Here is a 16,406-nt window from a genome sequence, read left to right as displayed (position 1 = left end):
ATCACCAACCTTTTCGGAGACAGACCCAGGGAACCGATCTTGGGGGCCAGTGCAGAAGTGGCACCGACTTCACCTCCAGTGCACCTCAGGTATACGACTTTGATCTCGTTGGGGTCGAACTTCGGCAGCATGGTGGAGGCGGCTGGTGTCGGATGAACCCAGATTTGGGACGACCAAAGAAAGTTGCACCTTGGCCTCCTCCAAGCCAAAAGCCAAGAGCAGCATTTAATTCTTAAGTTGTTAGAGAAAGGATTTGGGGCCTGTTACTTCTAATATAACCAATTAATTCGGGGAGGTGTGGATAGCTCCTTTCTCCTACCTCTTTCTTTCTTTCTACATATCATCATAATTTTACAGGCTTTTATATATGAAATGAGTCTGAATCAATTTGAATTATTATTTTTTCAATGCTTAACTTTTGTCAATTGTGCATCTTTGACCATTTTCTAATGGTCATGTTTGACAGTGACCCTTTGACATAACATATGTCTTTGTGCGTCCCCTTTCTTTCCAGCAAAAAAAAAAAAATTACAGACTTACGGAGTACATATGTTTCCCCACATCTGGGATTAGACATTACCTCTGGGGCTCTGGGCCCACAACCTGGGCACTAGATGAACTAAGTGTTCTCAAACTCTCATTACTTTCAAACATTTCCCATTGTGAAAGTCAGGAAATATGTATTTTAAGAAAAACAATAATGAATTTATTCTGGTATGTCCTATTAAAATTTGCTGCTATGTTTCTTTAAAGCACATAAATAACTCTTTTACCTATGTTTTTAATTGTGGTCTTTAGTTTATAAAGTTTTCTTGTTTGGTTAAATTCTACATTGTCTGATATCAGAATCACAACTTCTTCTTTTTATTTGTATTTTCTTGGTATATCTTTGCCCATCCTTTTATTTTTAAGTTTTCTAAATCATTTGCATTAAGTATGTCTCTTGTGTTCAGCAAGCAGTTGGATATGAATTTGTTAGCCAATCTAAACATCGTTTTAGTTTTTTAAATAAAGCTAGGCACATTTATATTTACTAATGAACTACTCAAAATTCTAATTTCTGTCATATGATTTTGCATTATATTTATATATTCACATGCACACAGTTAATCTTTCACTACATTACGATTTTTTTTAATGTTGATGGTATTTATTTTGATTTTTAGGATAGTTTATCTTTTTGTTTTAGTGGTTTTCATTATACCAATACCTTTCTTTATATAATACCTCTAGCGCTGTCTTTTCTGGATGATGTCTATTAGCTACTTACAATGAACAATAATGAAGATAGCTAGCACCAATTTTTCTCATTTTCTCCCCTCCATTCCTGAAATTTAATGACAAACATTACCTTAAAGATATTTTTTACTCTTTAAAAATGCTTAAACTTTTGTTATTTCGTTTTTCTTACAAGTCAATACTAATGAGATCATCAGCAACCATATTCCATTATCCACTTAGTCTTATCTTCTCCCATTTTTGTTATTTATATTACATATATAGTCCGATTATATAACATTTACAAACCAGTTTGTCATCTTTATCTTGTTTATCTATTCCTCAAAGCTCACTCCTGGGATCTACACTATATCTTATCCAGTCATTTTTGGGTGCCTAAGCTTTTCTTTCTAAGGCATTTCTTAGGGACTATTTATGAGACCAGTATTCCCTAAATGGTCAGGAGACATTTTGGAAGATTAAGAAATTGTACTGTTACTGTGTGTATTAATCCATTCTCACACCACTATAAGGTCATAACTGAGACTGGGTAATTTATAAAGGAAAGAGGTTTAATTGACTCAGTTCCACAGGGCTGGGGAAGCCTCAGGAAACCTACAATCATGGCAGAAGAGGAAGCAAATATGTCCTTCTACACATGGTGGCAGCAAGAAGAATTATAAGCGAAGGAGGGGAAAGTCTCTTATATCTCATGACAACTCACTCACTATCACGAGAACAGCATGAGAGTAACTGCTCCCATGATTAAATTACTTCCCACTGGGTCCTTCCTACGACATGTGGGGATTATGGGAACTACAATTTAAGATGCAATTTGGATGTGGACACAGTCAAACCATATCATTCTGCCCCTGACCCCTCCCCAAAGCTCATGGATGTCCTCACATTTTAAAACACAATCGTGCCCTTCCAACAATCCCCTGAAGTCTTAATTCGTTCCAGCATTAATTCAAAGGGCAAAGTACAAAATTTCATCTGAGACAAGGCAAGTTTCTTCCACCTATGAGCCTGGAAAATCAAGAGCAAATTAGTTATTTCCTAGATACAATGGGTGTACAGGCATTGGGTAAATACAATCGTTGCAAGTGGGAGAAAATCACCCAAACAAAGGAAGTACAGACCCCAGACAAGTCCAAAATCCAGTAGGGCAGTCATTAAACCTTAAAGTTCCAAAATTATCCCTTTTGACTACATGTCTCACATCCATGTCACACTGATGCAACAGGTGCGCTCCCACAGTCTTGGGCAGCTCTGCCTTGTGGCTTTATAGGTTACTGTCCCCCTCTTTCATGGTTGCTTTCACAGGTTTGGATTTATCCCCAGAAAATGGGTTTTCTTTTCTATTGCATTGTTAGGCTGCAAATTTTCCAAACTTTTATGCTCTGCTTCCTCTTGAATGCTTTATCACTTAGAAATTTCTTCTACCAGATACCCTAAATCATCTCTCTCAAGTTCACAGTTCCACAGATTTCTAGGGCAGGGGCAAAATGCTGCCAGTCTTTTTCATAGCAAGAGTGACCTTTACTTCAGTTCCCAACTAGTTCCTTATTTCTGTCTGAGAGCACCTCAGATGGACTTTATTGTCCATATCACTATCAGCATTTGGGTCAAAGTCATTCAACAAGTCTCCAGGAAATTCCAGACTTTCCCAAATCTTCCTATCTTTTGAGCCCTCCAAGTCTCTAGGAAGTTGTAAACTGTCCCACAATTTTCTGTCTTCTTCTGAGCCCTCCACGTTGTTCTAACCTTTGCCTGTTACACAGTTCCAAAGTGACTTCCACATTTTCAAGTATCTTCACAGCAGCACCCCACTACCAGGTACCAATTTACTGTATTAGTCCATTCTCATGCTGCTAATAAACAGCTGTCTGGGACTGGGTAATTAATAAAGGAAAGAGTTTTAATTGACTCACAGTTTAGAATGGCTGGGGAAATCTCAGGAAACTTACAATTATGATGGAAGATGAAGCAAACATGTCCTTCTTCATAAGGCAGCAGGAGAGAGAAGAATGAGCAAAAGGGGTAAAGCCTCTTATAAACCATCAGATCTCGTAAGAACTCACTCAGTATTTTGAGAATAACGTGAAGGTAACTGCCCCCATGATTAAATTACCTCCTACTGGGTCCCTCCCAAGACAGGTGGGGATAATGGAAACTACAATTCAAGTTGAGATTTGGGTGGGGACACAAACAAGATATATCACTGTGAGGCACTGCTGGCAGTCCTAGAATAGACAATTATTAGATGCCAACCATACCAGGTGATTCAGTGATTGTTAAACTGAAGCTCTTGCCTTCAAGAATTTCACAGCTTTTATTATGTAATAGTGTTCTTTTGCACTAGGAATCTCAGAGTTCTGCTAAGGTGTTTCCTTGTTCAAGTAAATTATCAGCTATATTTCTGAGCACCAGATTTCAGACCCTTTAAGATCAATGTATTCCTTTGCATCTGGCCCAGGTTATAGCCCTCCAGATGACTAAGAGTTGTACTAATGTTCATGGAGATTAATGTCAGGGCTGTAGAAACTTTACTGTCTCTATAAGAAACTACTGGACCATACTAGATTTAAAAAATCTCAAATTTACCCATGATCTCTTTTTCATTCTCTTACCACCTCCTTTTTTGTTTGTTTGTTTGTTTGTTTGTTTTTTTGTCGGCTATCTGGTGTCATGAACCTACCTGCCCTTTTCCCAGTGCATACACAATACTGTAAGCCTTCCTTAGTTTATCTCCCTATTCCCATCAACATTGAATTGAACTTTATTCCATTTACCCAGGACATTACTCTTATCCAATTCACTGTACTAACTCAGGGAATGAAAATAGACTTCATTTTCTATGCAAACTTTGATACAGTGTGCATAAAAATACTGCACTAAAACAGCTTCTAAGGCCACATCCCATCTCAGTAGGGCTATTGTAATTAATTATGGATGTTTGCCAAAGGATGAAGGAATGCCAGATGGAAACCCTGTTATTTGCAAACCTACACTAACTCATGATGATACTGTGCTACTTTATATAATCTTGCTCATTTGTATTATAAGCTCTTTTAAGATTCGAGGCCCATTAAGTATTTAAATTTTTAATTAGATGGCAACAAGAAAATACGAGGAAAATTTCAATGTAGACACTCCCATTTCTTGAAGACTTTTAGAGAGTAAATATTTTTGTTTGATTAAATGACATGGTCATCTTTGTGATACTTGATGGCATTAACTAAATGTCTTAAGTAAAGTTCTTGGTATTCAGTGATGAAAAGCATATTTAGTTTAGAGCTTAATTTTAATTATGGAAGCAAGCTAATAAAATTAATATTATATCATAATTATTTGTGAGAGTTTTGTGCATTTGCTTTGGGAACATCAAAAAGGTCTAGTTCAGAAAAGCGGGTCAGAGAAATCTTCCCGGGGGAATGGTGTTTGAGCTGATTGCTAAAGAATGCATTGGAATCGGCAAATACAGGGTGCTGATGAGGGAGAGTTTTTGCAAGAACAGAGAACACTTGGCACTAAAGCATGATGTACTTGTAGAGCTAGTTATTCACATCAGTGTGAATGTAGACTAGGATGCAAGTAGATGTGTAGAGAACTGAGACTATAGTGACAGGTAGAGACCAGCCATTATGTGGCAGAGACACACACCATGTGTCCTTGTGCCAACTTAAGGCTTGTATTTAAACAATCCCTGTTAAAACAGACTATGGGAAACTCCAAGATATTTTAAGCAGAAAATGCAATAATCAGAATGAAAGATTTTATAATAAAACATGCAGATTAAAACTATAGACATAGCATTCATTAATTCATTTAATTACTTACCATCTAATAAATAAGCATCTACTATGTCTTCATCACTATTCTAGGAACAGAAGATTTAATATTTATCAATAGCAGACATGATACCGGTTCTCGTGGCTGCAAATTCAGCTTTTTTTTTTTACTTTTAGATCCAATCCTCTAGTATACTCTAGAGTGCCTTTATTTACATTATTAATTTATCTATTGCTTAGAGTACTCCAATTTGCTTGCTGACATTTCAAAATATCTTCTTATTTAGAAAGCAATAAAAATATACAAAACCAATAAACCTACTAATCAACCAAACAAACAAATCGCTCTTCATCACCCTCCTTCTATTGCAGAATTTCCTTGCTCCTCTTCATAGAACAGCCAATTACTTCCTCCCTTTTCTCTTCATCCCAAGAAGGCTTTTGTTCCTACCATTTCACCAAAACCGCTTTTATCAAGGTCTTGGTTCTCCATCTTTGCAAACTCATGATGAATTCTCTTTGCTCTACCTCTTCAATCTCTCAACAGCATCTGATACTCTTTCTTGCAGCACTTTGTTGCCAAGCTTTGTGACTCAATACCCTCCTGTTTTCCCTGTAATACCTTCCAGATTTCTCCTTCTCAGACTCCTTTGTTTACTTCCCTCAATCTGTCTGAACTCTAAAAGTTGCAGTGCCACATGGTCTGTAATCCCCTGTCCTTCTTCATCTAGATTCTCTATTTAATTGATTTTATTTAGTTTCATAGTTTAAATGCCACTTGTATATTTATAACTCCTTGATGTATGTCACTTATTTTACTCCCAGGGCTTCAGAGATGCACAAATGTCTTCTCAATGTTTCCACTTAAATGTCTCATAGACGTGCCAGGCTAAACATACACATCTAAAATAAAACTTAAGATTCTTCAGTATCCACTTTCCCTCACATCTGCTTCTTCCCCAGTCTTTATCACTCGAGTAAATGGCACCACAATTCACTGGCCAACAATTTAGGAATCAGCCTTGGTGCATCTCTTTCCCAGTTGCCACTCTTCACATTCAACTCTTAGCAAGCCTTGTTGGCTTCTTGCAAAATATATTCAAAATACGACCCCTTTTATCACATCCTCTGCAGTTTCCCTAACTACTATCATGTTGCCTTAAAGTGACCATAATAACCTCCCAACGAGTTACCTTGTTCGATTTTGCTCCCCATCGTCTCTGCAGAGAGCAGCCAGTGTTTTATCTCAAATGCAAATATGGGAATATTCCACAGGCCTTTTCTCCTACTTCTGCTAATACCTTCCCATTACAACTGCAACATAATCTAGGCAGTGGAGTGGAGGAAGTGGAAAAAAAAAATATCTCATCTCCTCCCTTTTAAGAAGAGCTTCCAGTAGTACCCAAGGGCACTTCTTATATTTCACTGGCTGCAACTTAGTTATATAGCAACACTTAGCTACAGAAGAGTACAGAAAATGTGTTACTTTTCCTTGGTGATCATGTGCCCAATAAAAAGTAGAGCTCTATTACTAAGATGGAATTACTGATATTAGGATAAATAATCAGCGGTCTCTGCCTCATTGCTCAAGTGACTCCTCCTTAGAAGGGCCTTTATTGATCACTGTGTATAAGGTACACATATTGTTATCTTATTACTTTGGTTTATTGTCCTCAAAACACATCACTACCTGAATTTATGATACTGATCAATCCATGTCTGTCTATTCTTCTAGAACTTTCTCTAACCATATGTTTATTTGTTAACCATATTTATTGTCTGGTTTTTTTTTTTCTTTGACTATAAAGACTCAAAAACCAGGGACATTATATGTCTGCTGGATAACTGTATTCCCAGCAACTAAATCAATGCCTGTTATTTAATAGGCACTTAATGCATTTACACTGAAAATAATTTCCTCTGTGAAGTGGAAGATGAGGTTGCATCACCTGTGAACAAAAATATATGTGTGTATGATTGGATGGGTCAAGTGGGGATATCAGAGTTTTAGGAGAATTGGTAATATTTAAAACGGTTAAGGAGAATGTGAGAGAAATGGTAAAGGTAAACATCTGTATAATGTTCAAGGCCCATGTGAGACTGGTTATCATACATTTTATGATGTAAATCTGTTTTGTAATATGACTTTCTCCAGCAGTGCTCAGTTAGTAGGATTCAGCTAACAGGAAATGATCAGTTGTTAATTTAGTGTTGAGAGTTTAAGATATTGGCAAAAGTATTGTTGAAATAGTGAAAATTTTTTATTTTTCCTTGGTCATTATAGAAGACAATGACTATAGTTATAATAAGTAGTTTGGATGAAAATAATAAAAAGAGTAATGAGTTACAAGAGAATAATAATAATAATACATATTAATAGTGTTTTTAGGTTCAAAGTGGTTGTATGTGCATGTGTCTTTATGTAATCTCATAAGTGTATAAATTTAATTTTCATAAATGTATAAATAAAAATAACCTATGACATTTTCAAAGCAGACATTACTATCCTTATCTTACAAATGACGAAATTACAAATGAAAGAATTTGATGACTTTCCCAAACACAACAGGAAATTAAAGTAAAAAGCAGGAATCAAAATTTCCTGAATGTTTGTCTAATTCTCCAAAAGAGATATATAGCAGACATCCTACTGTCTTCAATCAGCATGGTTTCATTAATTGGTTTCAGTACTTTAATAATGGAAGGACATATATTTCATCATTTTCTATTAACTCACAGGAAGAAATGCATAGATGCGTGTTTTTTGCTGTTGGTAAATGAGTAATGTTGGTTTTCACTGAAGACACACTAATGAAAACATAAGTAGGTGGAGTAGTGTACTGAATTTTGCATGAATAATGGTTTCAAAATTAAACCCATTAAAATAATAACATTTCATTTTGGAAGATTATAGGGGCATATAAACCTTAACATTTTCTTAGTGTGATATAATATAAACTTCAGGCCGCAAGATGTGGTAGAAAAAGTATGGACTTTGAAATACACAAATTAGAATCCTTCCCTAGCTTTCTCTGAAAATTAGTTTTGTCATTCACAATATAGAAATGATAAGCACTTCTTCATAGCATGATCAGGAGAACTCTGGACAGACTTGTACCAGAAATCAAATTCTTATTTCTGAGAGTGACATACTTCTGCCCACATTTTGCTAATTCTAGCAGTCATATGTCCATGCTTAACATAAAAGGAAAGGGAAAGTAAAATCCACATGTGGATCTAAAAAATGGAGAATGAGAAGTATTGGTGAGCAGCCCTCATGGCTACCATAGTGATTTAAATTAGTCAGATATATTGGCCAGATGCCATGGCTCACACCTGTAATACCAGCACTTTGGGAAGCCAAGGAGGGTGGATCACTTGAGGCCAGGAGTTTGAGACCAGCCTGGCATGGTGAAACCCCATCTCTACTAAAAATACAAAAATTAGCTGGGTGTGGTGGCCTGTGCCTGTAGTCCCAGCTACTCATGAGAATCACTTGAACAAGGGAGGTGGAAGTTGCAGTGAGCCGAGATCGCGCTACTGCACTCCAGCCTGGGAGACAGAGCAAGACTCTGTCTCAAAATTAATTAATTAATTCATCAGACATATGGATAAAAATAGCAATAAATAATACAACAGCATTTCCAAGGCATATTTTGCAGAATTCTATTCAGAAGAACATTAGTAGGTATTCGCAGAGTAGTTTCCTTAAGTGAATTTGCCAAATACTGGGTTACTTAAAATTCAAGATTGTCTACTGTAAGATTTCACAAAACTTCTATATGCTAAAATGCATCATGAATCTCTAAAGTGGGAGATGGTGACTATAGCATGTAGTATTTTTAACTCTTATTGGATCCTGGAATCTGTTTTGTTTGGTTGTCTGCTTTCTAAGGACAGCTCTATGAGATTATGTTCATAACATAGTATCTCAGATTGAAAATTTGTGACTGAGATGATCTGAGGTCTGATGAGAAGGGGGGTGGTTTTTGTTTGTTTGTTTGTGTCTTCTTTTTTTTTTTTTTTTTTCTGGGTGAAAGGACAATGGTTTCTAAGTTTCCAGGATGATTGCATATAAAGGCTAAGTTATAGATACCTCAAGCCTTTAGGTGTTCTGTCATTGGGAACAGAATGCTGGTGAGTAGAAGGTTTAGAAATAAAATGACTTATTGAAAATATCCAAATCAGAATACCTGCCAAGAAGAAACTAAGGATACCAATGGAAATATTGCTCTAAGGAGTATAGGAAAGAAAGTTGACGTTGGATCAGAGCTTATGGTTTCATTCCAGAGACTGAGGCCTCAGTTGTATGTGGTTGAGGCCAAGTTAGGTGGTATATATTTCTCCCTGTGTATTGATTGCTCTCTCTCATTTATCCATATTACATTGTTAATGGGATTGATAAAGATTTCACTATAAATGCTGTGTCACAAGACTGATTGCATAAAAGTGTAAATAGAGGTCAAAAAGTAGTGACTCAGAAACTATTTCTTTATGGACTTGCACATTACAGGAAGGTGACAAGGGTGTCAATGTGGTGCCCTCGACAAATTGGTAGTTAGCTGATTGCTGTCAAGAGGAATTCAAAGTGTCTTATCTCCAGATTTTGAGTCATAGAAAAATAACTGGGGATTTTAATACCTGGTCCCACCTTCAATCAGTTTTGCTATCACCATTAAAGATCATACACTGATGATATCATAGTGTACTTGCATCTCCTGCTTGAGATACAATTTTTAGCTGCTTTCCCTAATTTCACTCTTACTCTCACTCCCACTGACTTGTTTTCATACCAGGAATAGCACTTAATATTATAATTCATTAGTGACTGATTTCCCCTTTTCATTAAAAACCCAGTTTAAATTACCACATATTCTGGTCTCTGCCTAACGTTTTCCCCATGGTTAACTTCTCTCCATCCATTCCTATTTTCTTCTAATATCCTGAATAGGCCAAATGGTTAACCTTGCTCAAGGTCTATGCAAATAGTATTTCCTCTTCTTGGAATGTTCCTTTGATCTCCTTTTTTTTTATTATTATTATCATACATTAAGTTATAGGGTACATGTGCACAACATGCAGGTTTGTTACATATGTATACATGTGCCATGTTGGTTTCCTGCACCCATTAATTCGTCATTTACATTAGGTATATCTCCTAAGGAAATAAAAGAGGACACAAACAAATGGAAGAACATTCCATGCTCATGGATAGGAAGAATCAATATTCATGGAAATGGCCATACTGCCCAAGGTAATTTATAGTTTCAATGCCATCCCCATCACAAGCTACCAATGACTTTCTTCACAGAATTGAAAAAACTGCTTAAAGTTCATATGGAACCAAAAAACAGCCTACATTGCCAAGGACAATCCTAAGCTCAAAAGACAAAGCTGGAGGCATATGCTACCTGATTTCAAAATATACTACAAGGCTACAGTAACCAAAACAGCATGGTACTGGTACCAAACAGAGATATAGACCAATGGAACAGAACAGAGCCCTCAGAAATAATACCACACATCTACAGCCTTTGATCTCTTTAAAAGTATTATTTCTGCTTATTTTAAAAAGACTTGCTTTAAACGCCAATCTTTAGAAAACCTTTCTCTACTACCTTTATCCAAAGCAGGTAATACTTCTTGAATTTCACTCTTTTTTATTTTCCTCAATAATTTTTACATGATTTATAATTCTTTAAATTTACTTATTTTAGATTGGGTTTTTGTTCTGTCTCCCTCACAAGAGTATATAAATAAATATAATCAATGAGCAGCAATGATGGAGGTCTATTTTTAATATTATTTAACTCAGCACCTAGTTAGAACAATATGTTTATATCAAAGGAATTGAATTTAAAGGAGAGAGAGAGGAAGCCGGGAGAGAGGAGAAAGAAGGAAGAAGGAGGAAGGAAGGAAGGAAGGAAGAAGGGAAGAAGGAAGGTGAGGGAGGGAGGGAGGAGGGAGGGAGGAGGGAGGAGGGAGGAGGGAAGGAAGGGAGAAAGAAAAGTAAAATTTGTTACAACAATAATGTCACCACCTGGGGAGATTTGGGGACTGTCAACCAAAAGCCTTGTTGCATACTTTCCACTTTGTTCACCTAGCAGTTTTAAAAAGGCCACTTCTTTTCCACACTTATATCACTAGTGAATTCTTCAGTATCGTCCTACAGAATTACTCCATTCATCTTCATATTTTCCTGTCTCAACACTTTTGATCAAAAACCATGTTTTTTCAATTAATGTTCTGTTCAAATGCCACCTTTTCTATGAAACGTAATCAATCCTGACTCCAGACCACCAAAACATTTTCTTTGATTCTCTTTTATTAAAAAATCACTTTCAGGTCAATATTTTATAGTCTTTCAGGTTTATATCTTACATCTTGTCTTTTTCCAGACTATGAACTCCCAGAACAGAAAGGATCAATAATTAATTTTTTTCTTAAAGTATATAGTGTGCTACTTTGCCAATAGTATGTTATCAATAACTTTCGTTGTAATTTAATTCTCCATTCACGTGGAAAAAAACAATAAATGTTAAAACAGCACCAATTTTCACTATTGTTTTAGACCTTGTTTTTAAAAGGCACTTTATTTTTTTAGATGAAAAATTAGCTGTACCATAATTTTAGAAGTCTTATTTATACTGATAAAAAATATTACAGTAAGCAATTCCTCTAATCCACTTATTTGCAGAGCATTGGGTATACAGGTATTTAGCATCTACTGCACACATAAACACTGAACATTAGGAAAATAAATAGATTTTTAACTCCTTTCTTTTTTTCTGTCCTTCTAAATGCCAGTATTGTAACAATTCTGTCAAAACAGGATGCTTAATTACTGCACCTCTGCATTGGGAGGTTATCAATGTAGAAAAAACTGTTGGCACATTATAGCTAAGATACAGAGAGTGAAAAGTTTAATCAGCTATAAAAACACCAATGAACTGGATCTCAAATATGATGGGCCATCACAGGAAAATTATTATTGATGTAATTCTGAAAATAAGGTCTTGGATGGGGAATCTTGCTGAATAAGAAAATGCAGGCTTACAGCATCCTGTCCTAAAAGAGAGAAAGTGGCTATAAAAAGAAGTGCTTGATGTCCCTCTCTCTAATAGGAACCATTTGGTATCATGCCATGAATGGTGAGTTTGCAGAATGCACAGTGTAAACTAACACATAGTATTCCCTTGTCAGGTGCAGGTTCATAGCTGGAACTCAAGACTTGATGAAAAATACCCGAATGCCATATATCCAGGAAGTGCAGTTATCGTATTTGACTTGTTCCTCGTCAATGTATTATTACATCTGATAAATTGTAATGAGCTCAAATCTTTTCTTGCTTCAGGGTTTTTACACTGTTGTTCCCTCCTTCTGGAATACTATTTCTTAGATTGCTGCATATGTGTATCCTTCTCATCATTCAGATCTCAGTTCAAGTGTCACCTTCCCACGAAATGATTCCATAGCCACTTCACCCCACCCCTCCTAGTATTAGGGTATGTTGTCTTGTTTCTCTTTTTCTTATATTTGTCAATACCTGAAATTGTTATTTATCTGATTGTTTGTTTACCATCTTTCTATCCTACTAAAATGTAAGCTCAATACACACAGGACATTTGTTTGCCTTATCCACTGCTATGCTTCCAGGGCTGGAGTAATGTCTGGTGTAGTTATTCCATCAATATTTAGAACAAATGGATGAACCATATTTGCTGCATCATCTTTCCCCAGCATTGTAATACCAGTTTTCAGCATATTAAGAGAGGTCAATAATACATCAGCTATTTTCCTGCTGCGAAAATGAGTTGGAAAGATTCACTGTAAGTTCACTTATGATATTGATTATAAAAATCTGCTGGAGTTCTCAAATTTTAGAAGGAAAAAGAGCATGAAAGGAAGAAAGCAGAAGGTAGGGAATTGTCATTTATTGTGGTTCTACCATGTGCTAATTAGTACACAGGACATGTTAGTCACATTACACACTTATGAACCATAATAATATCAATAATAGCCAAATGTATTAAACACCTACTGTGTGCCCAGTACAGCTCTGAAATGTTTTATTTTATTATTATCTCATTAAATTCTCATAATTAAATTTATGATATAGATACAATTATTATCTTCATTTTACAGTTAAGAAAATGGCTTCTTGGCAGGTATTATTTTCTTAAGTTTGTAAAATCAACGTTAAAAGTAATTTTTTTCAAGTCTACAAATGTAGTAAGTGACAAAACATATTTGAACTTAGATGTTTTACAATGTACACTTTGCTTTTCTGATGACAAACAGAATGCATATGTATACGTATTTATGTGAGGTCTGCCTTCAGGTCAAGTATTGAAAACCCCTTCAATTAGTAAAAAAAAAAAAAAAAAAAAAAATCAATCATTTTCTGAGTGCCTATCTATGCGCTGAAATTGAGTTCATTTCTCTAAGAGTATACACATATTATGAAAGACAGAATACGCCACAAACCATCTGGCATAAAATGGTAAGTTTTAAAAATAAATTATTAAAGAATAAGATTGCCTTGAACAATGTGCTCGTTATTAGGTATATATATATAAACTCAGAACAGAGATTAGGGAGAACGAGCTTAATGCAGCCCATTAGAGCTTAGGTTGGGTCTTGAAGGATGGAAAAGAACAAGAAGAACATCAGAGAGAGAGAATAGTGTTATATTAGCAAACGCACAGAAAAAAACAGGAGCAAGAAGATACACATGCAGTATTCAGATGTAAAGGAAAGGAGAGGTTCACTAGATAGGAACTAAGAAGGTGGTTCAGAAAGGGCAGTCAAATAGTTACATAGGACCAGATTATAGCACTTAAATGCACATCTCTTCCTGTTCTCTTTTTCTACTGGAATCTTGGCATGGGTGCTTTAAGTAGTGTATGAAAAGCAACAGGGTGAAGGGGAAGCTGTCTTCTCTTATAATCACAACAGATTGTGATGACAGGGGTCTCAAAGAAATATACACGAAGAATAGTTTGATAAAGATGAGATTCTCCTGGAGATGCACATTAGAGCTAAAGATAAAATGGGTTTCTGCAGTGTGGAAACAGAAATCTGCCAATCCAATTCATTGTGCTTCTGATCAGTTTTCTATTTTTATGGTTAATTGCTTAAATATGAGTTTCTGCCTTACTAACGAGCTTAGGGATTTTTATGTAAACGATGCATTTTCATGGACTAAAGAGACTTTAAAAAATGTCTTACCCCCTAAAATTAATTCTGGCAGGAAAAGTCAGTGTATAAAGTAAGCTGTTTGGGAGGCATTCTATTGAGAAAACGCTGTTGCTATTGTTTTAGCAGTACAAAAATAAATTGATGTTTACAAGAAAGTTATCTTCATACACAGAAATTCTGAAGGCAGTCTTTGCCAAGTGTGCTTTATTTTATTTTGTTCAGAATTTTAAAAGATAATTAGTTGATAGTTTATTGAACCAATATTCAATGATTAAATCTTTGAGAAACTACTATGTGTCTCGTGCTTTCATACATATATACTATTTCATTTAATTTTAACATCCTTGTAATTTTACCAAAAAACCCAAGGTTTATTTAGCTTTTGCTCAAAGTCACAGAAACTGTGGAATTTAAGCTTGTATTCTAGTCCTATGCTCTTTCTTCCTCCCTACATTTTTATTCTCCAGGATTATGAAATTCCCCTAGCTTGAGAGTAATGATGTTTTCTTCCTCTCTTCTCCCGCTGTTCCCATTCTCCTTCCCTCCCTCCATTCCTGCTTTCCTTTCATCCTTCCTTCCACAGACATTTAATGAGATCTAGGTTCAAAGACTGATTATGGGTACTGTAGGTATAAAGAAAATAAGACATTGGCCCACACCAAGGAGGAATTACTAATCTACCAGGGTAACCAGGCATTTCAATAAAAAATGTAATGAGGTAGTAACAATGCCATTATTGTGTTTATAAATGGCACAGAGGCATGGTCTATTTTGCAGAGGAGGGTTATAAAAGGCTTCATAACAAAAGTGACAATTGTACTGAGTCTGAAAAGATAAGCGATATGATTTGGCTTTCTGTCCCCACCCAAATCTCATGTGGAATTGTAATCCCATGTTAGGGGAGAGACCTGGTGGGAGGTGATTGGATCATGGGGTTGTTTTCCTCCATGCTGTTCTCATGATAGTGAGTGAGTTCTCACAAGATCTGATGGTTTTATAAAAGGCTCTTCTTCCTTTGCTGTCTTGTCTCTCACCTGCCGCCATGTAAGACACGCATGCTTTCCCTTCTGCCATGAGTTTGCTGAGGCCTCCCCAGCCATGTGAAACTGTGAGTCAATTAAACCTCCTTTCTTTATAACTTATCCAGTCTTGGGCAGTTCTTTACAGAACCATGAAAACAGACTCATACAATGAGTAACTATTTGCAAGAAAAATTGGGGAAAATGGCAAGAGACATCCTCAGCTCCAAAACAATGTATAGGAGGCACAGAAATTTTAAAAATACTTCAATCAAAATCTCACCTTTTCAAAAGAATGTGAAGAACAACAATCTATGCAGTCTTTCATAAATCCTCTCTTAGGTAATTAGTTTTCTGGAATATTGCCAAACAATAGCAAATTTCCCCTTCTCAGCTCTCTTGGGAATATTTGAAATACAGGACAAATATTCATACCACCAAACAATGTTAACATAACGTACTCAATTTGCATAAAACTCCATTTAACAACACTGACATAAAATGTTAAATGAGTTAATTGGTTCCAAACATAAATTTCTGGGCAGCTTCATTCTGAAAACCTTGTTAACCTCACCCAAAAATCTAATATTGAAAGATTATTTTAAAAAACTAATTTTGCTCCCTTTACTAGAGGAGTATTTGAGACTTAGTAGTGCATTAGTAGTGTTTGTCCTGAAGCGTGGACAGGACTAGGAAGTCTCTTGAATTCAAACGTTCCTCTGTAATGTACAGTAACACTGCTTCTTATGGTTGGATCATGTTCTTATCTCTCTCTCTGCAGCACCTGAAGGAGATGACCTCATGTTATGTCCATTGTCGTAGCAACTCTTCTAGGAAAATGTTCAGATTTAGAAACAAAAGAGTAATAACAACTCCACATTATTGTGGGAGAAGATCTTTGCCTTCAATCTATTCATCACAATTTTTTCCCCATGGACAATTTATCCCTTAGCTAGAATGTCACTGGAACCTCCAGAGATCTCTGTTCGTCCCTGTATTACAACCTTTTTACAGACTCGTCACACATGCATCCTGCTGAGTTGGTATAGGTGTGTTTAGCCGGTACATCAGCTGTGTCACACCTGCTGTCAGAAACAGCCTTTTATAGAACAGTAGTGCAGGCCTCACCACAGTGGGAGGCATGAGGGGAAACTTCTGGATTGGATTAGTCACC

General features: G+C 36.1%; 1 protein-coding gene and 2 long non-coding RNA genes across 3 annotated transcripts in view; 1 reads left to right on the top strand and 2 right to left on the bottom strand.

Moving 5' to 3' along the window:
- LOC108519429 (60S ribosomal protein L12-like) overlaps positions 1-153 on the bottom strand; it is a 783-nt gene extending 630 nt beyond the window's left edge. Inside the window, exon 1 of the mRNA XM_017858437.1 lies at positions 22-153. Coding sequence (XP_017713926.1) covers positions 22-131 — 110 coding nt within the window. The 5' untranslated portion in view covers positions 132-153. The remainder of the gene's footprint in view (positions 1-21) is intronic.
- The window catches only part of LOC108519438 (uncharacterized), a 180,266-nt gene that overhangs the window by 64,643 nt on the left and 99,217 nt on the right, over positions 1-16,406 (bottom strand). The window lies entirely within an intron of this gene.
- LOC108519435 (uncharacterized) overlaps positions 3-16,406 on the top strand; it is a 91,787-nt gene continuing 75,383 nt past the window's right edge. The window contains exon 1 of the long non-coding RNA XR_001882622.1: positions 3-89. This is a non-coding gene — a long non-coding RNA (uncharacterized LOC108519435). The remainder of the gene's footprint in view (positions 90-16,406) is intronic.

This window comes from Rhinopithecus bieti, unplaced genomic scaffold (genome assembly GCF_001698545.2).
Source record: "Rhinopithecus bieti isolate Rb0 unplaced genomic scaffold, ASM169854v2 scaffold_2350, whole genome shotgun sequence".
In the NCBI taxonomy this organism is placed as follows: domain Eukaryota; kingdom Metazoa; phylum Chordata; class Mammalia; order Primates; family Cercopithecidae; genus Rhinopithecus; species Rhinopithecus bieti.
The sequence above is the reverse complement of the archived record's forward strand: the minus strand, read 5'-3'. Positions and strand labels throughout refer to the sequence as shown.